This window comes from Manihot esculenta, chromosome 2 (assembly GCF_001659605.2).
Source record: "Manihot esculenta cultivar AM560-2 chromosome 2, M.esculenta_v8, whole genome shotgun sequence".
In the NCBI taxonomy this organism is placed as follows: Eukaryota; Viridiplantae; Streptophyta; class Magnoliopsida; order Malpighiales; family Euphorbiaceae; genus Manihot; species Manihot esculenta.
In genome coordinates, this window is record NC_035162.2 from 7,329,685 (window position 1) to 7,354,675 (window position 24,991).

General features: G+C 34.8%; 3 protein-coding genes and 1 long non-coding RNA gene across 7 annotated transcripts; 2 read left to right on the plus strand and 2 right to left on the minus strand.

Annotated features, from left to right (window-relative positions):
• Window positions 1-3,068: 3,068 nt before the first annotated feature.
• Window positions 3,069-5,807, minus strand: LOC110609938 (protein AE7-like 1). The gene is made up of 5 exons (XM_021749780.2): window positions 5,536-5,807; window positions 5,274-5,379; window positions 4,979-5,078; window positions 3,663-3,708; window positions 3,069-3,325 (listed from the first exon to the last, which is right to left on the minus strand). The coding sequence occupies exons 1-5, from the start codon at window positions 5,645-5,647 to the stop codon at window positions 3,225-3,227; spliced, it is 465 nt and encodes a 154-aa protein (XP_021605472.1). The 5' UTR covers window positions 5,648-5,807; the 3' UTR covers window positions 3,069-3,224.
• A 1,417-nt stretch (window positions 5,808-7,224) lies between these two features.
• Window positions 7,225-15,947, plus strand: LOC110609023 (vacuolar sorting protein 39). 2 transcript variants are annotated; one of them, XM_021748330.2, is made up of 12 exons: window positions 7,225-7,907; window positions 8,206-8,417; window positions 9,473-9,604; window positions 9,703-9,846; window positions 10,165-10,277; window positions 10,851-11,286; window positions 11,901-12,230; window positions 12,391-12,612; window positions 12,777-13,019; window positions 13,312-13,764; window positions 14,233-14,331; window positions 14,426-15,455. In XM_021748330.2, exons 1-12 carry the CDS (start codon window positions 7,469-7,471, stop codon window positions 14,432-14,434), a joined length of 2,832 nt encoding a protein of 943 aa, XP_021604022.1. In that variant the 5' UTR covers window positions 7,225-7,468; the 3' UTR covers window positions 14,435-15,455. The 2 variants fall into 2 exon arrangements, with proteins under 2 accessions (XP_021604022.1, XP_021604021.1); XM_021748329.2 differs by having other exon boundaries at window positions 7,226-7,907; window positions 15,382-15,947.
• Window positions 15,948-16,981: 1,034 nt separating this feature from the next.
• On the plus strand, window positions 16,982-18,838 carry LOC110602657. The gene is made up of 2 exons (XR_002486001.2): window positions 16,982-17,479; window positions 18,061-18,838. It is a non-coding gene; the product is annotated as an uncharacterized LOC110602657 (long non-coding RNA).
• A 1,610-nt stretch (window positions 18,839-20,448) lies between these two features.
• LOC110605295 (zinc-finger homeodomain protein 6) lies at window positions 20,449-22,993 on the minus strand. 3 transcript variants are annotated; one of them, XM_021743754.2, is made up of 2 exons: window positions 22,732-22,993; window positions 20,449-22,605 (listed from the first exon to the last, which is right to left on the minus strand). In XM_021743754.2, the coding sequence occupies exon 2, from the start codon at window positions 21,618-21,620 to the stop codon at window positions 20,601-20,603; it is 1,020 nt and encodes a 339-aa protein (XP_021599446.1). In that variant the 5' UTR covers window positions 21,621-22,605; window positions 22,732-22,993; the 3' UTR covers window positions 20,449-20,600. The 3 variants fall into 3 exon arrangements, with proteins under 3 accessions (XP_021599446.1, XP_021599456.1, XP_021599438.1); XM_021743764.2 differs by having other exon boundaries at window positions 20,449-21,873; window positions 22,123-22,993; XM_021743746.2 differs by having other exon boundaries at window positions 20,449-22,004; window positions 22,123-22,993.
• Between the last annotated feature and the right edge of the window lie 1,998 nt (window positions 22,994-24,991).

Consider the following 24,991-nt stretch of genomic DNA (forward strand, 5'->3'; position numbering starts at 1 on the left):
AAAAGATTTCTTCGTTTTTATTTTAGAATTAAAATTAAAATATTTAATTTTATTATTAAAAAATCTGTTAATTTATTTTATTATCTAATAGATTAAATAATCTTTATATTTAAATTATAAAAATTAAATAATATATATAATTAAATTACACGAGTGAACATTTGGATTTTTTAATAAATTTGATTAAGATTTTGTTAATTTAGTTTTATAAAATATAATGATTTTGATATATAAATAAATTATAGTAATTTTTTTTACTTTTTGTTAGTAACGTAAAAAAGAAAGTAGTAAAATTTTTTTATTGCAATTGTATAAGAAAAATAAAAATTCTTAATCATTATAAATAGTTTCTAATGTAGATAATTATGTAGGAATAAAAGCTGATACACATGAAATTAACTTCAATCTTGTATGAATGTACACCACCATATCAAAAGAGAATTCTCCATAACATCGAATATTAATTTAGAGAATAAGAAAATGATTATTGACCTATTGCTCTTCATCATCGTCCACCGAAGTAAAGATTAAAGTTTAATGCCTTTGGGCAAAATATATATCCTTTGATCTTCCTGCATTTGAATCTTATAATAAATTTAAAAAAGTATTGAGGTTTAATGGAGGAAATGAAATAGATGTTCAATGGAGGGAAAAAAAAAGTTTAATGGAGAAAATGAAAGGTTTATGGCAAAAAAATTTAAGGTTATTGCTTTAGATTCATTTTCTTAAACTAACGGGAAGATCTGTGAGCTCAAAATGGTTGAGCGCTCGATTCCCTTGTCGGGGTTTTGAGAAGTTGGTGGTTCGACTCCACTCAGATCTAATTGATTATTAGTCTTATTGTTTGATTGCTCTGCAATGCATTTCCCAATGCAAAAGGTCTTTTAACTTATGAAACTGTGGCAAGTAAGTGAAAGTGAAGAGAGAGATTTTCCCACTACTCTCTTGGTTTTTTTTTTGCTCTAGAAGGTTGGCCTTTTCTTTGTTGTCGTACATTGATCAGGATAACTTCCTCCCTTGTTCGAGAAGTGGATTTTTCCTTTATTCATTTTTCGAGTTGTACATCTGGTGTTTGTAATTATGGTCTAGAAAGCTGAGGAGACTTGGTAGAGAGGCTGGGTTATTGATCTGCTGATTTTGTTTGGGATTGCATTTGAGTTGCATGCAGGAAGGCCGTTGTTCTTGTAGTGCTTCAACGGCTCTAGCGTTTTGAATTCCTACAGTTTGGGTGCTTCTCTAGTGCCCAGATGGTTCTATTCAGCTGTCCAACATAGAGTTTGGGCTATCTTGAGAAAAATTTAACGAGGACTGTTTTTGAGTTGCTTTGGTCCTCAAAGGCTAATGTGAAAATAAAAGCTTTGTCAAACACTGCATCTCTTCAGTGTGACCGTGATTTACTTGTGCTTTATTTTTGAGGCTTGTTAATAGTTTCTTTGGCATGCATGGTCTGGTTTTTTAACGGGAGAAACTGTCTTCCTTGTGCTTCATGTGTTCTTTGTCCTCTATTTGAGTTTCCAGCTTTGGTGGCTCTCTGGCGATAGAGGATTTTTCTCTCCTTTGTTCTGTTGGAGATCAGGATCAATGCCAGATAGGCTATGGTATGGTTGTTTGGGCTTTAGAGCTCTTCTCTAAGTGAGCTTGTACCGTTAATGCCTGCATAATTTTTTGTTCTCAGTGTGATATCACCCTCTAGCAATAGGCTATATCCTGCAATTTGCTATTTATCTGTAGCCTTTACCTGTCCTTCCAGAAAGAGGGAGGCTGAGAAATCTTACCTCTCCACCATTGGAAATGGTGCAGGTAGTTTTTTTCCATTGTTGTCTTTTGGTAACAGATTTGACCTTTGCTTGGAGAGAGTATCGCTAATGGAAGATCTATTTCTATTTGTTTCTTAAACATGTTCCTCCTTGTCGTCTAGATGTGCTTCATCAATTTTCTGATTTTTAAGAGATTCATCTTGAGTTTAAAACCCTGATTATCTCTCGGGTCTTTAAGTCGATATACATGCTTGAATGACCAATCTCTCAAGAGGCGAGTCTTCGCTTGGATTTTCTTCTCGTAGCTTTGATGATGATGGTTCGGTTATTACTCTGTTCTTTGACTTCTGTCGCACATTTAGCAACTTGGAAATGACGATTCAGTAATGGATCTATGTCTTCTTTGGAATGCTTTTAGCCATTCTTGGCACTAATAGGTAAAAGGATCCATTCTTCTTCCGGTCATGGCTTTTTGGTTTGTGCGTGTGAAGTTTGCATTTGGTCTTTGTTTTAGGGTAGATCCACTCGTTACTATGGCTCTCTTTCTAATGAACTCAAGCGGCGGGAGGCGGAAATTTTCTGGTTCAAGTTCATTTTTCCATCTTCTTGATCCAGGTTTCCTTGTTTCAGGTCATGAACCTTGGATAAAATTGTACATGGTCTTTAATAGCTTTCTTTTTTTAAAATTTATATATATATGTTTTATTTACAGGTTTGCAGTGTTCTTTGTAAAGGGAATCGAACCCAAACTTTTATGTTTAATAAAATCCAGTTTCTAACTTGGCAGAAAGATGTATACATATAAAGAGAAGAGCTGCCAGAGATAATTTCTTAGTTTTTATTCTTTATTGGCCACTCAAATAAAACGCGTATAACATCAAAATCGAATTGCATGATCTTACAAGTACTGGCTACCACATCTTCATTATAATTTTCACATCCAAAACTGTTCTGTTCTTGGAATCTCACACATTTACAATAAATACAAACAACATATTTCACAATCAAGGACATAATCCAAGTACGTGAAACACAGTTGTAGGAGAAAGTCTCACGCAGTAAGCCTGTGCCTGTGGTGTCAAATCCTTATTTTTACTGGAAAACGGCCTCTGAAGGAAAAACAGTTTCTTAAGAGTGAAAAATGGCAGATTAATATTGAATATCTGATACGTAGGCTTAATCTATTGCATGAGAGTCCAAGTTCTAATGAGTTGATACAAGCCACATATTACTCAAAAGTCCACAGCTCTAAAACTATATGATGAATCACTCGTATCCCACATTGCAATTAACTCTAAGCTTCCAAAAGCATTTGTGAGAATAAGCAAATACTCATACCAACAAAGGAGAAATTACATCAGCAAATCAATTTTATGTAGCACCTGTCATTTTTTAGCATACAATAACAACAAAAAAAACAGAAAAAGAAAATCCATGTACAGCTCTGCTGAAGGTAGAGCAACTTGATCAAAGTTCATTGGAGTAAAGGCACTCATCTACAAGCTGGCGTAGATTCGGATTCTCTAGGGCAGCAGCAACTCTTTCTTTATCATTTAACTGCTTATTCACTGCAAAAGGACAAATGGCAGAAACAGTATTAGCCAGGAGGTCCTCGAGAGAAAAGCAGAGGTCAACTAGATACATAGGAAATTGACAATTAGATTTTGCATAATAAAGCTCAAAGAACACAGATGAAAAGACCACAAGGAACACTCTTTTCATACTTCTCACATGTATATCAACGTTCAGCAAATGGGTATGAGCGCGTATGGCTCAAGAGAGATAACTGGACTAGTCAAGTTGAACAAATTAACACGTTACATGTGTGCCTTCTATCATGAATGCTACATAAATGGACAAGGTAGTAAAGCAAAAATCACCAAAATTAATGGCCAGTTCAACTACCTGATTCTTCATCAGCATGAGATCCAGGAGAAACTTTAATATCAACCTGTGAAAAAGTCCATCAAACTTATGTATCAGAAAACATGTTATAATTATGAATTATTTGGGATAGGACAAATACTATTTTCTTATCAGAATACACAATTATTACCAAGTTTTCCGCCAAATATGCGGAATGCATATGGTTAACAAGCAGAAAACAAATTCGTGGGGCCAAAAATGAACCCAAAAAATTTGAGAAAAAGATCGAATAATTGCCTAGACGAAAAATAAGCATCAGCTCAAATTATCCTCTGTGTTCCGGTGTCATTGGCCATAAATGGCACATAACTAACCACACTGTAAGCAAGTGGAAAAGTTGCAATAACTGGATCGATTTTGACATTGAAACACATGAACATTCTGCCTAATCTCAGATCAATTATTGACCACATGGGCTTATTATTTCCTTGGCATGCAATCTTTTAACTTTTTCTCCTGTGCCAAGCTGTTTGGGCCTATTGGATGACGCCACTTGTTTGCTGCAACTATCCCGCAATACCCTGTGAAAAAAAACAAAGGTCCCTACCTCTACTTGTAAAGTACACATCTATCTTGATCCAATTTATTGGTTGCCATAAATTTTGAAAGCAAGTGCATCTAAATGATCTATGAAGTGAATGGAGAAATCATTCAGCAACTTAAAAAGAAATATGTCAGCAGGTGAAGTACTCACAGCTGAAGTTGACAGAGGCAATGTCATTTATCATCAATGTAAAAGATGGCCAACTCAACCTCATTCTAAGATTCACTTCAGAAAACCGAAAGAATATTATAATACTGCAGACCATAATTTTTGTCCACTTTACTTTTTTTTTTTTTTTCAAATGATAGTTATTACAGTTAAATGACAAATGTTTTCTACTAACTTTCCATATTAAGCTTTATTGAAACAATAAAATTATTATTAATAATATATGATTTGAATTAAATGCTAAGTGACGGTTTGAATTCTCATTTGAAAAAATAAACAATTAATGAGAGATTATGTTGAAAATAAGATAAAATTAAATAGGGTTATAAAAGTGGACAATATTTTGGGGTTAAAAATGGAAAGATAGACAAAAATTATGGATCTAAGGAGTATCTCTTGAATAAGAAAGGGAAAAAGCTATAAACTTAAGTTAGTCATTTTAAAGATTTAGTACCAATTTATCATAATAAAAATTGGAGCACAGATGATAGCCAGTTTAGTTAAGCTGCGAAGTACAAACATATATATACACACAGAAAGATCGATAGATAAATGAAATTTAATAATCAACACCTAACCTGACCTTATAATGGGGAGGGAAACATTCTTGTAATTTTACTCTAAGGCAAAGACCAATAACTGTTGCCATGCTGCAATGTTGGATTGTTGGAGTAAAAGTAATCCTAAAACATACATAAACCAACAACAAAATTAGTGGGTTTCAGCCTACCGCACCCTGAATTCCCTTTATTATTATTATTATTTAGAAAAAAAGAGCTTCTGATTCAAATTTTCAGAAATGGAACTGATAAACTTCATTTGAGATGTACTGTGTATCAATACTAAAAGACAATAAAAAAAATACAATAACTACTCACAGAATACGGCCGAGCTTGTCATCAACGGTGATCGATTCCTCTGAGAGAACACTGAGCTGTTCCAGTGAATATGGATGCTCTGGATCTCTTATATCCCTCACAAAATTTGCAGTTACAGTCAAAGATCACTTTTTCCCCCCTTTAGATTCAGAATAAAAAAAAAACCAACAAAAATAAAAATCGGAAAAAATATTGATCACTGAACTGGGTCGACTATAATTAAAATCCACAAAAGAAAAACAGTAGCGTAGATAAAGGATATCATAGATTTCGAGGGGATCTACAGCATCATCGCAGTGAAGATCTTCGGTGCGGGCGATCCTTTCCTTCTTAGCGTGAACCACAGGGTTGGCATTGATGAGACCCAGAGTCATATCTCTCGCTTCAGTAGTTTTTCTCGGTTTCCCTGTCTTCCTCTGTTATTTTCTTTCCTTTTCTTTTCTTTTCTTTCCTTTTCTTTTCCTGCCACGAGTCACGGGCACAAAGGAAAGAAGAATAGCTTTTCTTTTTTCCTTTGTGGAAATAGAAGGCCATGGGAGTAATTAGGAGACTTGGGCTGAAACCCGCAGTCGCAGCTGATTCTTCTTTTCTACGTGTCGCACTGCAGGGACCTCTAGCACATGCACGTTGCCAAGTGTCATCCAATCATTTGTAATTTGGGTAAATTTGTTACACAGATTACTTTGTCCGTGTTTCTAAGTGCTGGATTAAAACCTCCCTCAATCTTAACTTTATAAAATTGCAATGGTAAGGAAAATTAATCATATGACAGGATAACTTTTAATTAGTATTTCGCTCGACTTTAAAATTAAAAAAAAAAAAGAAGAAAAAGACTTTGTTAGGGGTGATTTCTCTATGGTTTTCAGAGGGAGAATCTTTGATTTTTAGTTTTGCGTCTGTTTGGGAGCAAATTTTGTCACATCATTGGTTTTTTTCATGCCTCGTTCATTCTTTTATGTTCACATGATGGATTTTCTTTATATCTTCGAGTGGTATTTTGCATTTTGATTTTTCATTTCTTTGTTTTTTATTGTGTTTTTATTGGTAAAATCGTGGAAATGACAGAAGGTTTGTTTTCTATTTTCTATTGGAAGAGCTCTTTGAGTGAGAGGATTTTACGGGCTTATCTCTTATGTATTTTCTTTCTTGCGAATTTTGAGGTTTGGTAAAATATAATTTTTTTAATAATATAATTTTTAAAAAACAATATTAAAAAAAATATAGCATCATTAATTGAGTCGTTTTGCTTGATTTGATGTTGTTTCGGTGTTTTCTTTTCTTTTTTTTTTTTTTTTGTGTGGTTGCTTGAGCTTCATTAGTTTTCTTTTAGCTTTTGAGTGACCTCTTGGCTTCTCATCCAATGGCATGTGGCACTAGTGTCGACTTTCCAAATATAGTGTTTGGACGTAAGTTGTATTTTATTTTATTTAGCTTATATGTTGCTGGCTCTGAAGTCTTTTTCTACATGGATATAATACTAAACGCTAGAAATGAATGAAATTACATATAACCAGGATCTACAAATAGATTCATGAGCTTAGGAAGCCCTTAGCTAGGAAATAAAATAGGCCTAGGTCCGCAACAAAGCTAACAATCCAGCAGAAAAACGGATAAAGAAAACTGGTCACTCAACCCACAAGTCGAAGAGGACTATGCTGGTTTCATCTCTAGGGACACCACCACCAAAGAACCAGAGCCCACCACCAGTAGAGAATCAGAGCCCACCACCAAATTTCGAACAAAATGCTGTGGTGAATTCGGTAAACATGCAGCTCTTAGAAAACAATTTAGGTAATCTACGTGAAATTTTTTAGTATTGTTTGATCAAAACTCAAAACGGCAAAGTTTTGCTTTTACCCTATGGCATTAGATGGATGTTTGAGTTTGACGACAGGTCGTTTCAGTAAATACAGGATGATGATTTTTTTCCTTTTTATAAAGAAGAAAGTGGGTTTTATGAATGATTGAGAATTTGATCCTACAATTCTTCCATCTTAGATTTATTTACAGTTGAATGATTTTTCTCAAATAACATATTGTATCGTCTATTGGAATTTGAGAGAAAATTCCAAGGACAACAAGGATCGCCCATTTGGAAATGAGGATTAGATTCAGAATCAGCATCCAAGCAGTTGCCATTTGAGCCTCTTTCCGAGTTTGTTTTTGCTTCCAAGCTCGAAATCGAAACAACGACAATGGTGCACAGTGCCTATGATTCCTTTGAGCTCCTCAGAGGCTGCCCCATGAAAATTGATGCCATCGAATCCTGCGGCTCAAAGCTCCTTGTTGGCTGCTCCGATGGGGCCCTTCGAATATACGTACCGCAACCCTCCGCTGACCGATCTTCTCAGTCAGATTACCATGGCCAAGCTCACGAGCTGCGAAGGGAAACTTATGCACTGGAGAGAACTGTTACTGGGTTTTCAAAGAAGCCTCTCTTATCAATGGAGGTATTGGCATCGAGAGAGCTACTCTTGTCGCTTTCTGAATCAATTGCCTTTCATAGATTACCCAATTTGGAGACTTTAGCAGTGATCACCAAGGCAAAAGGCGCCAATGTGTATTCATGGGATGACAGAAGAGGATTTTTGTGCTTCGCTAGGCAAAAGCGAGTCAGCATCTTCAGGCACGATGGTAATAATCTTGATGAAAATTTTTGCTAATGTGGGTGTTAAATGATCGTTGAGATTGAAACTATTGTTGAATTATTACCAGTATGTGTGGAAAAGAAAATTAAAGTTAGAATAATAATGTTGTACAAAACTTGGTGGTTAATTCAATCACATTATCGTCCTTGAAGCTTTTTATTTATTTATTTATTTGCTTCCATTATGGATAAGTTTCGGTATCTATTGTATTCCTAGAAGTTTTTTTGCAAGCTTGATCTCGAGTTAGTAATTTTAACTGGAACTAAAATTTTGACTTTGTTTAGGGGGACGGGGATTTGTGGAGGTGAAGGAATTTGGTGTTCCAGATACTGTAAAGTCCATGTCTTGGTGTGGTGAAAATATTTGTTTAGGGATTAGAAAGGAATACGTGATACTGAATGCTTCTAATGGTGCATTGACTGAAGTATTTCCTTCTGGTAGAATGGCCCCTCCTCTAGTGGTCTCTCTGCCTTCTGGGGAGCTTCTTCTCGGAAAGGTATTTTTTCCCATTTTTTGGAATTTATTTTTCCATGGTTTCCTATTGAGCATTAGTTCAAGTCATTTCTGCCTTTTAGTTATGTTGTTCTAATTAAGTACTTTTGCTGATAACAAACTAGTAACTTACTCCATTGCTAAGATGTCCTTTTCTGTGTTGGTAAGGCATATTCATTTGGAATTGGTTGTTCCACTTTAAATCTGAAATGAGGCCTTTTTTTTTGTCTTTTCTTTTTTCTTGCTGTTTGGTTCCTTGTCTTACAATGCAATCAAGTTACACATCACATTATGTTTCGAATCAAAACAAGTAATCTATTTCATCTCCAAAATAATTCTTTTAAAAAATTCATTAATATACCCTTATGAATTCTACAGAATACCAATGAATTCTATAAGGAGTTCAGTTGTGAAATTTTATGATTGGTCCATACACTGGTTTCTAGAATGCAGTAATTTGTATTTTATATGGAGAGAGAGAGGGAGAGAGATTGAGAGAGAGAGAGAGATTGCACTATATAATGTCATTGATAGAAACATTCATATGTGAATTCCATCTTATAGAATTTGTTAATGATGTGTAAAAATTAAATGTTCAATTATAAATAACAAAGGAATTATTTTAGAGTTCACACACACAGTTTTTTCAGTTCAGCTGTGCAATTTTTTGATATCCCTTGTATACAGACTGTGAGGAGCTACCTAGCATCAGCAATAGCCTTTATGTATTACCTAGAAAAGGAATTACATTGTGTCTTTTTTCCTTCTTTAATTTTTTAAAATACCTTGTACACTAGTATGATAGAGTTTTCCTGCCAGTGTGAGTATTGTATCTTGCAAATGCCAATTTGAATCTTGGTGTGCATTTTAAGTTGCAGAACTTCTATGTTGCTTCCATTGCAGTGTTTCAAATGAACTGGATGCTGTTGCATAAAGCACTGTTAGTATTGTTCAGTGATAAACTATTAATGATAACCATTTGCATCTACAAATGGACAGTCCCTAATTTGTTTCTTGATATTCATGAGTAGAATGAATATTATGATTGTGCTGCCTTAGGAAAACATTGGGGTCTTTGTGGACCAAAATGGCAAGCTTCTTCAAGCAGAGAGGATTTGTTGGTCGGAGGCCCCTTCTATTGTTGTCATTCAGAAACCTTATGCAGTAGCTCTGCTTCCAAGACGTGTTGAGGTAGCTTAGTCATTTACTTTATAAAGTTGTCTGTGCATGTGTGTGTTTTCCTCGGTGAAAGGTTGTGTATTGTTCACTATCACTATTTGTTTTTGCAGATTCGGTCTCTCCGAGTTCCATATCCATTGATTCAGACCATTGTTCTTCAAAATGTCCGGCGTCTAATTCAAAGCAATAATGCAGTAATTGTTGCGTTAGACCATTCTGTATATGGGCTTTTCCCTGTTCCTCTTGGTGCACAGGTAGTGCTTATGCTATATATAAGTTGATATTTGTTCTATCTTATGCTATATATGAGTTGATATTTATTCTATCTACTGGTTGCTTGTAGTATAGGTGCAGATCTTCTACTTAAAGTGGACTAATGATTGTTCAAGTACTGTTCAATTTCAAACAAACCTCGGATTAAACTTTCTCAAACTATTCTATATTATCTTTTGTACTATGTTCTTCATTGTAAATCAGTTATACTTTTTAACTTAACCATCATATTTTGTCTTTAGAAGAGGAAAATGATAATTTACTTTAGATATAAATTAATGCTTGTTATTGCACTGCAGATTGTACAGTTAACAGCATCTGGGAATTTTGAGGAAGCCTTGGCCTTATGCAAGCTGCTTCCACCAGAAGATTCAAGCCTTCGAGCTGCAAAGGAGGGGTCAATTCATATAAGGTAAGATGTTTCATGTTTTCTTCTGAGATGATGGTTATATAACTGTTATTTATTTATTTATCTTTTGCCTTGCTAGTTTATATTATTGAGGTTTGTACATTCCATCTAAATATGAAGGATAGTCAGTTCAAGTTTATTATAAATGATCTCCATTATATCATGGATTAATTATTTTTCCTATAGAAATTAGTTGCCTAACTGGATGTGGGTTCTTAATCCCTCAGATGACAGTAGTGGATTTATGAAATTTTAAAGATATTTGAATATAGTGGTGATAGTGGAACAACATGCTGGCCTGAGGATCATGTTAGATTATTGACTATTTAAAGTGGCATGTTTTGTCTGATCATAAGTACTAACCTGATAACGTGAACACTAGAAAGATTATAGAAGTATAGCTTATGAGTTCTGGGAAAGAGGGGATATTTTTGTTGAACATCAGAGCATTTGGGGTGTTCTATTGACTATTTAACATGGCATTGCTTAATCTTTTTGGGTTTTCTTTTGGCAGTCACCTTTACATTTCTTAATAATACTCTTCTATTAAATGGATTTATGCCAATCCCATTGCAGATATGCCCATTATCTTTTTGAGAATGGAAGCTATGAGGAAGCTATGGAACACTTTTTAGCAGCCCAAGTGGATATCACCTATGTCCTTTCTATGTATCCATCTATTGTTCTTCCTAAGACATCTATGCTTCCCGAACCAGAAAAGCCGATGGACGCGTCTTCAGAGGCTCCATATCTCTCAAGAGGTTTGTCTGGAATGTCAGATGATATGGATTCCTCCCCTCTGCCGCAGTTAACTGAATTTGATGAGCATGCAGCGCTTGAATCTAAGAAAATGAGCCATAATACTCTCATGGCTCTCATTAAGTTCTTGCAGAAAAAGAGATATAGTATAATTGAAAAGGCCACTGCTGAGGGAACAGAAGAAGTTGTTTTTGATGCTGTTGGAGGGAATTTTGGAACATATGAGACTAGTAGGTTTAAGAAATCCAACAAGGTAGAAAACTCCTTTTCTTTTCCCTCTGTTTCAGGTGCTAAAAGATTTTGGATTTGGTGCTATTTTATAGATGTTGGAAGTTTGCAACTTACGGAATCATAACTTTTCCTTAATAAACTTTAGTATACAATCTGCCTTGTTCAGCAAAACACACTAATTAAGCTTCGTACAAGAAATAATGTTATTGGCATCCTTTGCCTGTGTATGTACCTTTTAGTGTATATTTGATGAGAAATAGAGAGAGAGGGGGGGGGGGGGGTGGGGAGGTAATATTACCATGTAGGAGAGAGAACCATAGCTTAAAGTTTGCTAATTAAAGTTTTAGACTGCTCAATTGTCCATATGACAAATTTTTGTGGTTTTAGGAGTTCTAAGAAGCATCCTGCAATCATATGCATGATATTTATCTTATGTGTTACATTATTGTTGTTGTACCCCGTGCCCACTGTCTAAACATTTTCTTTATCCAGATTAAAGCATGTTAAATATTTTGCAATTAACCAGCTGATGATTACTGTTTTGACCAATATGCTTATGGAGAAAAAAAAAAGAAACCTGTTCTGTGGCTATTTACTGACTTTGCTTAATTGCATTATGCTGTCTTTCGCACTTAGGCTCGTGGTACAGTTTCTATTAACTCAGGTGCCAGGGAAATGGCAGCACTACTTGACACAGCACTGCTCCAAGCTCTTCTTCTCACTGGACAATCTTCAGCAGCTTTAGAATTACTTAAAGGTCTTAACTACTGTGACATAAAGATATGTGAGGAGATCCTTCAAAAACAGAATCATTATACTGCTTTGTTGGAACTTTATAAGTGCAACTCCATGCACAGAGAAGCTCTTAACCTCTTGCATCAATTGGTTGAAGAGTCAAAATCGAGCCAAGCACAACCTGACCTTGCCTCAAAGTTCAAGCCTGAATCAATTATTGAATATCTTAAGGTAGGTTGTCAATTAATTTGGTGTCTTTTATTTGATTTCCAATTTATTATGATAATTGAGCATGCAATTTATTTTAACAAGGCTTCTTGGCTTAATGGATTTTGTCTTTACTAATGGGTTAGAATGTACAGCATCCATATTTATGGTTTTTCCTGTGCAGCCTCTCTGTGGAACAGAACCCATGCTTGTCCTGGAGTTCTCAATGCTTGTGCTTGAAAGCTGTCCAACACAAACTATTGAACTCTTCTTGTCTGGAAATATTCCTGCAGACTTGGTCAACTCTTATCTGAAGCAGCATGCTCCGAGCATGCAGGGCAGATATTTAGAACTTATGCTCGCAATGAATGAAAATGGTATCTCTGGAAACCTGCAGAATGAAATGGTAAATAACTCTTTCTTTCAGCAGTTCCATTGGCATTTTTTTTCATTATTTTAGTTAGCTTTGCAGAACAGATGGTGCTGCTAGACTGGTACTACTACTGTTGCTGCTGCTGCTGCTGCCAATTTCCGTACATGATAAGATTAATTATTTATTCCGTGTGGCAGGTACAAATTTATCTCTCTGAAGTACTTGAATGGCACACTGAACTGAGTGCACAGCAGAAATGGGATGAGAAGGTTTATTCCCCAACAAGGAAAAAATTATTGTCTGCTTTGGAGAGTATCTCAGGGTATAACCCAGACGCTTTGCTGAAACGGCTACCAGCAGATGCATTATATGAAGAACGTGCAATTTTATTGGGGAAAATGAACCAACATGAGCTTGCCTTATCTCTTTATGTTCATAAGGTACTTTCTGGTGTAAATTAATCTGTTTTAATGAAATAATTAACAAGGGATATTACTCACAAGGGAACATCATGTAAGGTTTGCCTTCAATATGGAAATTTGGGATCTCCTGTGGCCACCAAGAATGGCAAGGTGGAGATAGAAAGGCCTTAAGTTTCAGCTTAGTTTAAGTGTTTGTTCAAGTGTTTTCATCAGTAGGTTTATTCTATATTGCAATTAATCTTGTCTTCATTATCTTTGTGTTCCTTTTTAAATATCTGTGAGTTGAGAAAAGCTTGTTTGACCCTTACAGCTTCTTGTTCCTGAACTTGCGCTATCGTATTGTGATCGGGTTTATGAGTCTGCATCTCATCAACCATCTGCAAAATCTTCTGGCAATATATACCTTACTCTTCTGCAAATTTATCTGAATCCGCGAAAGACAATTAATAACTTTGAGAAACGAATTACCAATATAGTATCGTCTCAGAATACAAGTATTCCAAAGGTTGGTTCTGGTTCTTCAGTTAAAGCAAAGGGAGGTCGTGGGGCTAAGAAAATTGCAGCAATAGAGGGTGCAGAGGACATGCGTTTCAGTCTTAGTAGCACTGACAGTAGTAGAAGTGATGGTGATGCAGATGACTTTACTGAGGAAGGAGGTTCAACGATCATGCTTGATGAGGTCCTTGACCTTTTGAGCAGAAGGTGGGACAGAATCAATGGAGCTCAGGCACTTAAACTTTTACCAAAGGAAACGAAATTGCAGGTAATTAGATATTATTTTACATCTGCCATCTATTTTAATCAGATCCAATGAGGAACCTTTTGGGGCAAAGTTATATCATGGTTGTCATGCCTTTCCTTCTATACCAATCATTTTCTGATGTTTGAAGTCAAACTCTTATTACTTCTGCTTTGTATTTTTTCAAGTTGATGGTAAAAAGCTCCTATTCATGCCTCTATTTTAATCAGATCCAATGAGGAACCTTTTGGGGCAAAGTTATATCATGGTTGTCATGACTTTCCTTCTATACCAATCATTTTCTGATGTTTGAAGTCAAACTCTTATTACTTCTGCTTTGTATTTTTTCAAGTTGATGGTAAAAAGCTCCTATTCATGCCTCCCCTCCCCAGTTGTGCAATGCAGTATATGTTTTAAATAAACTTTTTTTCTGGCATCAGAATATTAGCTATATGCTCCATGCTGATGGTCTGTTTCATCTTTCCTATGTAGAATTTGCTTCCTTTCCTTGGACCGCTTATGAGAAAATCCAGCGAAGCATACCGGAATCTCTCGGTTATCAAGAGTTTGAGGCAGAGTGAGAACTTACAGGTATCCTGTTCATAATGTATTTAAATTTGATTGAAATACATTATACAAAAATGTTTACAGAGCATCCTAAGACATCATACAATGATTCATGAAGGTACCTTAATTACCAGAATAATTTGAAATGGAGACACTAGAATTGCCTGGACCAGAAAAGCATATAGATGTATAAATCAAGCTGATTGAAGATGAGCTGAATTTTGCTTTATTCGAGCTCAGCATGCTGTATTGATGTCAGCTTGAACTCTGCAAAATATTGAACAAGCTTTAGAGTCTAGCCTACCTTGTTTGAACTTGGGTTGGTTGGGTTTATTCAGATGAAGCTTGAGCTTGGCTTGATAAGGGGAAAAAACTCTTCATAGAACTTTACAAGATTAAGTAAATCAACATCAAACAACCTTAAAAGACTAGCCTGTTTATGGAGAAAATGAAGCTGTGCTCATCTATTTTTATGTTCATTAATTTACTAAATGAACTTAATATTTGTGTTTGAACATGTTTATTCTTATTAGTAAACAAATGCAGATGAGTTTTTATCAAGCCTGTTAATATCTGTTTGCTGAGCATGTTGGTTAATATGCAGCCTGGATACTAAGCATAATTTAGCCCAATTGCACTAATTCTTAGATTCTCAATCCACATTTTTCTGTCTAAGATATTTATTACTTCAACCACATCTATGATTGACATTGTTGTATAGTTGTGTGTGTGCTTCCATGCGTTCCATTACTTGCAAAGTCCCTTCTCTTAAGCTTTGCTTAATGACTGTTCAATACAAGAGCTGTATTATATTCAAATCAAAGCAAAATGTACAGGAAACAATCCAATCTCAAGTCATATGGTAGTCTTTACATTCAAAAGCTTGGTTGTGTATTCTAAACGTTTTGCATTTCCATTGTCCATGACACGTATGCATTTGCTTATTTAACAAGATTGTTGCTCGTACAAATAATTTTGTTTCATGCAAGGCTGTCACTTGTATCATGTTTCTACTATTGCATACGTGCAACATTCTATAATTTCTGCCTTCCTAAAAATGATTATGCGAAACAGGTGAAAAATGAACTCTACAACCAAAGGAAAACAGTAGTAAAGATCACTAGTGACAGTATGTGTTCCCTTTGCAACAAGAAAATTGGAACAAGTGTTTTTGCAGTCTATCCCAATGGGAAAACACTTGTGCACTTTGTATGCTTCAGGGACTCGCAGAGCATGAAAGCTGTGGCTAAAGGCACACCACTAAGGAAGCGATGAGATTGTGCATTCACATACAGTTGAGATTGGCAATTTTTCTTTTAACAGGGTATAAACTGCAAGATGCTTCTCCTGTGCACGGAAAGTGCTGCTAGTAAAAAACTGTAATGTGTGAATGCAGATCAGTGACTTCTCATTCAGAAGACCTTTCTATTAATTTGTAGATAGCTTTAAGATGTGTGGCTTGAATTCTGAAGAGGCTGGGGATTCATTTTGTGTCTAATATAATGAGGGTGTTCTAAGGTTCCATGGTCAGATGAACATGGCTTCTGTTGTAAAAACAGTTTGATTTCTAGTTGAGTGCCCATTGCATCATTGTGAAAAAAAAATTCCTTGAGAATGATGACATTCTGAAATTGCTCTTACACTAATGATTCAAATTTCAAGGGCAACGTTACTTCATTCAATAGTTAAAGACTTTCACATCACCGCATTGATGCTTCAGCTTTTCTAACTGCCCGGCCTGAAATTTTTGACCTTTGCACCCAAAACTGCATGCTATTCCAATTGGACCCCTCGCACGGACTTCCACGTGAATAATCCTCAACATCGAACCATTTCTTATTTTCTTTGCCCTCTCGAAGAACAAACAATTCCTTCTCCAACCTCCTCAAATGACCCATAACAAAACACTATCTTCTTCTTCTTATCCTCCTTGCTCATGCCCATCAGCATACGCAGCGCAGAAAGCAGAGGTTCATAAAAATCATCATAGTAAATCATGGCGCCTGCTGTGATTGCGACAAGGCCAGTGCCAAACCTGAGCTTGAAAACATTGAGCATTGGATGATAAGATAGCGGAATAATTAACCTAATAAGTACGGCGAGTCGATTGAATAGATACAATGCTGCAGCAGAAGTTGTTTGGCTGCGGCATCTGGCAGCATATTGAATCTGTATTGATAGCCGGAATGAAGCCGATAATCTGGTATAAAAATGATGGTGATGTTTCTATGTATTCTTGCTCCCAAGGAGGTGCCATGCAGAGTCAACGGCCGCGGCTTTTCGCTTGGTTAGCGATTGAAGTCCTAGCCAGCCTAAGAAATGGTTCATATATAAGTAATTATAAATACACTCAATGATTTTCAAACATATTAATTTTAAAATACATTTTTATTAAATTAACTTATATATATAATTTCTATTAGTTTTAATAGAATACATATTTATTTCTTATTTACTTATTAAAAATAAATTTTATAAAATTAATAAATTAATAGTTACAATTAATAATTTTAATATTAAATTATGAAATACTTTTTTTAGAAAAAATAATATTTATATCTAAATTTTGTAATTGTCTTATTATTTTCTTAATGAAAAATAGAGAATATAAAATTTTAATTTTAATTTATAGCAATATATTTTTAAGCACTCAATCAACTAATTTTGTTACTTAAGAGGCCTAATACAAAATAATCGCTTCTCTATACATTTTCTCGCTTGCGAGTGCGCACGTGGCGTTAAACTGGTGAGAATCATCCCCTACCATCGCCACGTACCATTCCTCTGCCATCACCTTTCTCCTTCTCTCTTTGCACTCCCTCCACATCTTCTCTTTAAAAAACCAGGCAACTCTTTCCCAATCTTCCCTCCAATCCATATCATTTCTTTCTCTTTCTGTTGCAAGATTCCAAGTTAGGATCAACAACACTTGCACGCTTATTAATTCATTAGAGATTGTGGAGATCAAATTCAAGAGGATGGCTGCAGCGGACAGGTGGTGCCGTGCTGGTGTAGTGAGGATGCGATGGAAAATGCGAAAGACAGAGTGAATGTGGCGGCAGGAAACGTGGAGGTTCGGCGTAAGAGACGAAGCAGAGCGCAGCGAGGCCATGCAGGATGCCAAGGAAAAAGCCGAATCCTGATTTGACTGAGCTTCTGGAAAGCTCTCAGAGTAATCATCCTCTCCTTCAAAATTTGCTATTTTACATTTATGTTATAGGAAAATTATTGCTTGCACCAAGGTTTATAGACACAGGTTTGGATAAGTGTATGTTAATTTTTCCTATGTTTTATTATTTATCTGATACTTACAGTTAGATCTATACTCCCAATCAATATATTATATATGAATGCCGCTCCTACAAAAGCTTGGTCTCAAACCTATTTTTCCATGAGAAAATAAGTTTGTGTGAAATCAATTTTGCCAGGTGAATTGAGTGTTCATCTTGTGCAAGCAGAAAGTTCCCTCTCATTTTGCAAAGAAAGGGATGAAGTTCAACTTTTCGGATGCTGTTGCTTGTATCATTTAGGTTGAAGTCTATGTTTTCTATTGTTTCTCTAAAAACAAGGGAAAGTGTTGTTAAACACCAATGAGAGGAAATCTGAGAAAAAAAAATCATTTAATTTCAAGACATTAAGCTGATGTTTGAGTTTGTGGTTCTATCCTTCTTTTTAGGAAAGCACCATTTTAAATGCTCTCCAAAAACAGCTTGAAAAATTGTAATGATCGACTTTGTAATGCTTGTGATTCAGCCTTACAAAAATGAGATATGGCTTCAAATTAAATATGGCTACAAAGAAGGAGGTGATGCCGAAGAGGCAATGACATGGAGGACGGAAAAGAGAAAGTTGATCATGTTCATGATGAAGCTAAGCCGCAATTTAATACGGATTCAGACATGGCCTTAAATAATTAAGACTAGCAAGGCTCAGGAAGCAATAGGGTAAGAAAGATGGGTGGATGTGTTTGATGAAGCTTTAATTTAGACAAGTTCAGTGAGGTAAAAGGACGCCAAGAAACAATTTGTTTTCTGGGAAAGCCCATGTATGAAGCTGCCAAGGAGAGGATGTCAATGGCAAATGGTGATCAAATGAGAAAGCCACTTACATCCATGACGAAGCTAAGCAGAAAATTACCTGGCTTCAGGCATAGCATGAGGCTAGTAAGGCGAAGGAGGCAATGCAAGGAGCTATGAGGTATTGTATGGAAAGAGATGGATGCCTGAAGCTGTAAATAATGCAGGTGAGGCATACAGCAGGTCAGCCATTGTGGACGCAACTTTTCAAGGGAAGTCTTAAGTGTGAAGCTGCCAGGTTGAGTATGTCAAAGGCCACTAGTGATATTGGAGCCAAGATGCGAGAATATACTGCAGATTGTTCATGCTATCTTAAACTGTGAGTCATCGGAAGAAAATATTTTAAAGTTTCCTTCTAATTTAATTCTCGTAACATTTTCTCTAAAAAAGAATCTTGTCCAATTACTTTTATCTTGTGAAAATCAGGTTCAAATTCAAGATGATTTGGTTTTATGATTTTGTTTTTATCACTATGGGGATATGAAAGTAGTTCTGTCTCGGTGTTTATTTCAGTGCACATTAGAGTTTAGGCATTGAGTACAAATATGCATGCGGTGAAGGAAACTACATTTACCACCCTTTTGGAAACTAGATTTTTATAAGAATTCAATTTAATTTATGTTTTTTTTCAAAGCTCATGTTTGGAAACCTAATAGGTTATACATTAAAAGATCAATTGTTTTTAAATTTTGTTTTAAAAAAATAGATGTCGTGCTAAAATAATATGATTGTATGATAATTAATTTGTGAATTTTCTTTTTCCAAAATAATGTTGCAAACACTGGGTAATAGAAATGGAAAAGTATTTGAATGAACTCTCAGTTAGGATAAATATTTTGTTGGTAAATAATTGATACTCTTTTCTTTTCTTTTTTTATAAAAAGGGCAGTTTCCGGATTGCTTGCATTTGCTCACAGCTTGCCCTTTTCATTTTTCTTCCACAAAGGCCCTTCTATTACTCGTTTTCTTTTGCATGCTGTATAGTGCAAATTTTTTGTCAGTATTTATAGTAGTTAACAGTGTGACATCTTCCAGCCCTCCCCTCTCACCAAACACACGAAAAATCGATGCTGATATTCTTTTTTTTTTTTCCTTTTGTAAATTAATTTCCATGGATCCTGTTTGAAGTGAAGGATAGTGAGATTCTCTCCCCTAAAAGTACCATTTCCATGAAGGCAGTAAATATGACTCAATTGAAACTTAAGACGATTCTCATTTTTATCATTCTTATGAATGCATTAGTACAGAGTTTATTGCTTCAGCTTGTTCTTGTCGTCTCTGGGGAATGCGTCTTTCTTCGATAACCATTGCATTTACTGCATGGTTGTAATCTAATAAACTCGGGAAAGGTCAAAATTCAAACAGATCAAGTGCATGCAAAGAAATGTGTCCATCTGAAATCTCTATATGCAATTTGATCAAGATCATAGTCATAGCGACAACAATCACTTTCAAACAGTGAATAGTTATGACCCAAAGTAGAAGGAAATTTTGGGTGCTCTTAATTACCTGGAACACAAATCCAGGTAATAAATTGGGCATGCATTATTAGGATTAATCAATTTTATTATTGAGTTGTAAAATATCCCGTTTGATCCGGCTTTAAATCTTTGAAGATGAGTAGATGACCAAAGTTAATGAGGTAAGGTTCAAGGTATCCAAGCTTCCATTATGGTAGAGCCTAGAGGGGGCCATCTTGGGGGATTGTGAAATTTCCACGCATGATATTTTCAATTAGAAAGGAAAAGAAAAAGGGAAAGGAGAAAAAAACAAAACACACACACATACATGGAAGTGTGAACATAACTTCCATGTTCATATGGCCTGACCAAAGCAGTTTCATTATCTAAAAGACGATCTCACTCCTTTCTTTTCAAAAAAACAAAAACACATGTATATATATATTTTTTCTCTTTACAAAGAAGAAAAATATTGGGCAGGTGATGAGAAAAGAAATTCTGAGAAATCCCATTACATATCACTCTAAAAGTTGACAGTAATTGTGATCACTGTTAGCTTTCATCTAATGAATGAAGTTTCATGTCAATAAACATTTCTTAGTATATGAAGGGGGAAAAAGATTAAGAGTGACTGGCAACCTTTGATTGATCATCACTTTTATTTGATCAGTTATGCACATTTGATCTATAATGGTAGACACAAATATATCATCTTTCAGTCACGATAATATATGTTCTACAAGGGTTTGAATTGCTCTTACATTTGCTTTTTCTTCATGGATTGTTTATTGTTGTGCATCCAAACCTTGAAAACTTTTCTCTTTACACCTACCCGCGAGCAAAATTGCTGCACTTCTTGCTCATCTTGTTTCTGGATCTTCCATCCCAATCTTTCTGCAAATTCCATCATCTTGTCCTTCTGTTCTTGGGTAAACTTTGTTCTAAATCTCTTATTCTTCAACGAAGATGGCCGCATAGATCTTGCGGCTTGTAAATTTGACTGGAAAATATTAAGATCTTCACTTGATGACTCCGCTCCAACACTGCCACCTCCGCCACCAAAGGTCATCATTATGGGTGCAGTTGGGATAGTGGGGGCGGTTATAGAAAACCCATGAGGGTATCTATGATGAAGAGAAGCTTGGGGTGGAGGAAGTGAAGTGGGGAGTTGTTGAGGAAGAGCTAATGTATTTCTTTGGTTATTGTTTTTGTAGAAACAATTGGGTGTACATTGTGGTGGTTCTCCATCAATCTCTTTCCTATGGAAATTCCTATGGCATTCGCAAGCTGCGCATTTCAAGGCTTCTGGGGTTCCCTCCTCGCCGCTTGGCATGAATTCTCCACATCCATCGACAACTAATCCTCCCATGCTTGCTGCGTGATTCCTCAGACATTCTCGATATCTAACTGATGATATTGATTCGGTAGTGATAATGGTTGATGCTGCTGCTGGTGGTGGTGGTGGTGGTGATCGGGAAATGGATGTACTGGGAGTTGGTGTTGAGCTGGTTGCACCTGTGGCAGCAATTGGAGCTGGATCTGGGATTACGTCAGATTCTCTAGTGGGCTCGAGACTTTGATGTTGTAGATTCAGTGGAAGAGGATGGTGTTCCAGGGTTTGAGGTGCAGCAGTTTGATGAAGATGATCTCTTTTTCTTTCTCCGAGGGCTGAAATTACAGAAGCAGGAGGAACTTTATGGGAGGAATCTATATGAGGTAGATTGTAACCCAGAGAGCTTGGCATCCCTGTTTCCTTATCCTGGCCTTTCAGTTCCATCGAACTGATCTGCAAGATAAAACTTCGAATCCAAGTCTTGATCTCTGGTAAACTCCACTTCTCAAATCAACATAATCATCATCATCATTATCTGCCTGAATATTTCTGTCAAAGCTATGGCGTCTTCCGGTGATCCTTTCAACCCTAGTTTAGCCCATCAAATCCCAGAACAAATTGAGCTGATCATCAAAGAAGTAATCACTAGATAACTCTGAAGATTATTCTCCTTTCTTCCTTATTCTGATTTTGAACTCTGTGAATAGAAATTCACCGACTCATTTCACTGATTTGAACCCTATTTTCTAAAGACGTAAGCAAGTGATTGAGCAGATATGGACTTATGATTAGATGCCTAGGAAGAGATTAATTTCTGCGAAACCCAATCTAAAAAGACACACAGGGAAACGGAAAAAGGAGGAGAAAATTTTATTAAAAAATAAATTAAACGGGAAAAATGAGACAATAGTGTGGCCCCTACTATCTAGAATAAAATAATACTTACCTTAATCAATTAAACTGTAGATTTGAAGTCATAAAGCTGTAATTGCACCATGAAGCTGATAGTTGTAGAAGGCGATTAAGGAACCTTAAATTATAAGAAAAAGAGAGATGAAAAATTATAGGAGAGAGATGCATAAGAGGGTTGTTTCCCAAAATCCCATCCAACCCCATAAAATCCATCCACCAAAGGAACAGCTGGGTTGGGGTTTGTGGCTTTTGTACTAAAAAACAGTGATGAGTACAAGAGACGGATGATGAAACACAGAAGAAGAGAAGTAGTCTTGCAGAACAACCGACAAGGTCATGTTAGTTCTCTCCCACAGCCTGCACACTGGTCCAGCTCCCAATTATTACCTCTCCCACCTTCTGTATTTCCTTTTGTTTTTATCTTCTTTCTGCAAGGCTGCAACCCTAAACCTGCCAAATGAACGTGTTCTGTGAGTCTGTGACCTTTGGTTTGGTTGCCTGGAATCTTCCTGCAAACCTAAATTCACAGCCTAAACCAGTCTCAGTTTTGGGTTATCAGAGTTAAAACGCAATTACAGAAGCTCTTAAGCAAGTGTTTAACCTAAAACAACGAGAGAAAGAGAGAGAGAGAGAACAAAAGGACCTTTTTTTTTTGTTTTGTTGGGTGGTGGTCTTGGGGGGGATGAATAGAAGTAAAGCGAGAAGAGTCTGGTCCACAGCCCCAGTTTTTGTCGTTTATGTGTGTCAGCCTTCTCTCTCTCTCTCTCTCTTCTCTCTCAGTGGCTGTGAGTTTGTGCGTCTTCTGCAGTTTCTGCAACTCCCACTACTCTCTCTTTCTCTATTAACCAATGACTTTGGCTCTCATCTTTTTCACATTGTTGGCATCTTCTTTCATTTTCACTATTATTTCTTGTGTGCTTTGCTTTGTATTTTGGTATATTTACAGCTTCATCTTCCTTCCAAAGTTCCTCACCCAATATCTACACGCTTTTAAACTGTATTTTTTCCCCTTTTGCCTTTCTCCTTCAACTTGTGATATTTATTCAAGCTAGGTCTAATTTCACCATCTCTCAGGCTTATAATGACCGATTTTACTGTATTTCTAAAATATAAGAGATTTTGAATTTAATATCTGTGAAAGAAATAGAAAAAGAAAATTTTCTTGCTTGACTTGACCTGAGCTTTGTGCAGGTCTCAGGTGATGTCAAGCGCAAAGCCCCTCACTTATTTATTACTTTTCAAAATGTTAGGTTTCATACATTTAAAGCGTTCAAAATCTTTATTTCTGATCAATTTACCTTATTTATTTATTATAATTTTGATATCTCAGTAGAACCGAGAAAATCTTTTTTCAACTTTCTAAATTTTCAAAGATAACAGCGATTAAGAACCGGTTGACATATTTTAATGTTACAAATGCAATTAAATTTTCTGTTAAATTTTTAACAGAAATTTTGATTACATAACTTAAAATCTTAGAAGTAATACCTTGCTTTATTTTTCGTTTTAATTAGGAATTATTATCAAAATTTTTCTTTTACATTTGTATTATGTAGTCATTTTTAAAATAAAATAAACAAATTTAATTTTTCATTATCATATTTTTAATTTGGGGGATGAAAATTTGTTTTCAAATGAGAACTCAAAAGATGAAAATCTTTAGTCAAAATAAAATTGTAAAACTAAAATAAATGACAGTTAACATAAGTCTAAAGTTTAACGAAATTTAAAAAAAAATGAACATTATTGTTTTCTAAAAGTGTGTTATTTTCACGTATATGATTTTTTTTTAAAAAAAAAATATAACGGAGTCATAATTAGCCAAGTAAATTATGTAAAGATAAATATTTTTTTTCATCATAAAAGTAAATAATTCCATGATAGATAAATGGAAAAGAAAGGAAAAGTTACAACTCACATATTAGGCGGAGGCAAAATAGATCTTTCTCTTTACTATTTATTTAACTAATTGTTGGGTTCCACTTTCATTTGTGGGATTTTTTTTATAAAACGGGATTCATGATAATATATAATTATACTCAATATTTATTTTATTAATTAAAATTTCACCTTTTAAAATTATTTTAATTATATTTTATCATTAATTATATCATTAAAAAATAACAAAATTGCTATGTCAATTATCACACCTAATTCATGTCATCAGTAAGTAAAATTTAAAATTAATTATAAAAAATTTTATTATAATTTCATTTTATACTTTTATTTTTTATCAATTAAATTCTATTCTTTTGATATCTTACCAAATGCATTACATACATAGTTGTATAATTTAAAATTTATAAAATTATAAAATTATTATTTTTCATTATTAATTATATTTAAAAATTAATATTATTATTATTTAATTATTTTAATTTTTATCAATAATTTTATAATAATAATAACTTACCTTGATCTTATTTTAAATAAAATCATTATCAATGAATTTTTTTTAAATAGATTTAATATACTTAATATTTACCATTACTTTTAAAACTATCATTAAAAAAATAATCTTATTAAATACATTAATTATATATTAAAAAAATAATTTAAAATAATATTTAACATGATTCAATTTGAAATTATTAAAAATAATAAATTAATTATTTTTTTAATTTTTAAGTATAATACTATCCACAATTTTTTAAAATTTATTTTAATATTTAAAATAAATTTAAATATTAAATTAATAAAATAAATAATTATTAAAAAAATTTTATATAACTAATAAAAGCAATCTTGTTGAGGGTTTTGGTTTTGCTGGTTGCAATCTTGCCTTGATTTAGAATAAGCAGGGACTCTTTTTATTTTTTATTTTTTATTTTTTATTCTTAAGGTGACAGAAGAAGCATGCAGTATAGTTTAATCTTATTTAAAATTATCATCTAACAAAAGAA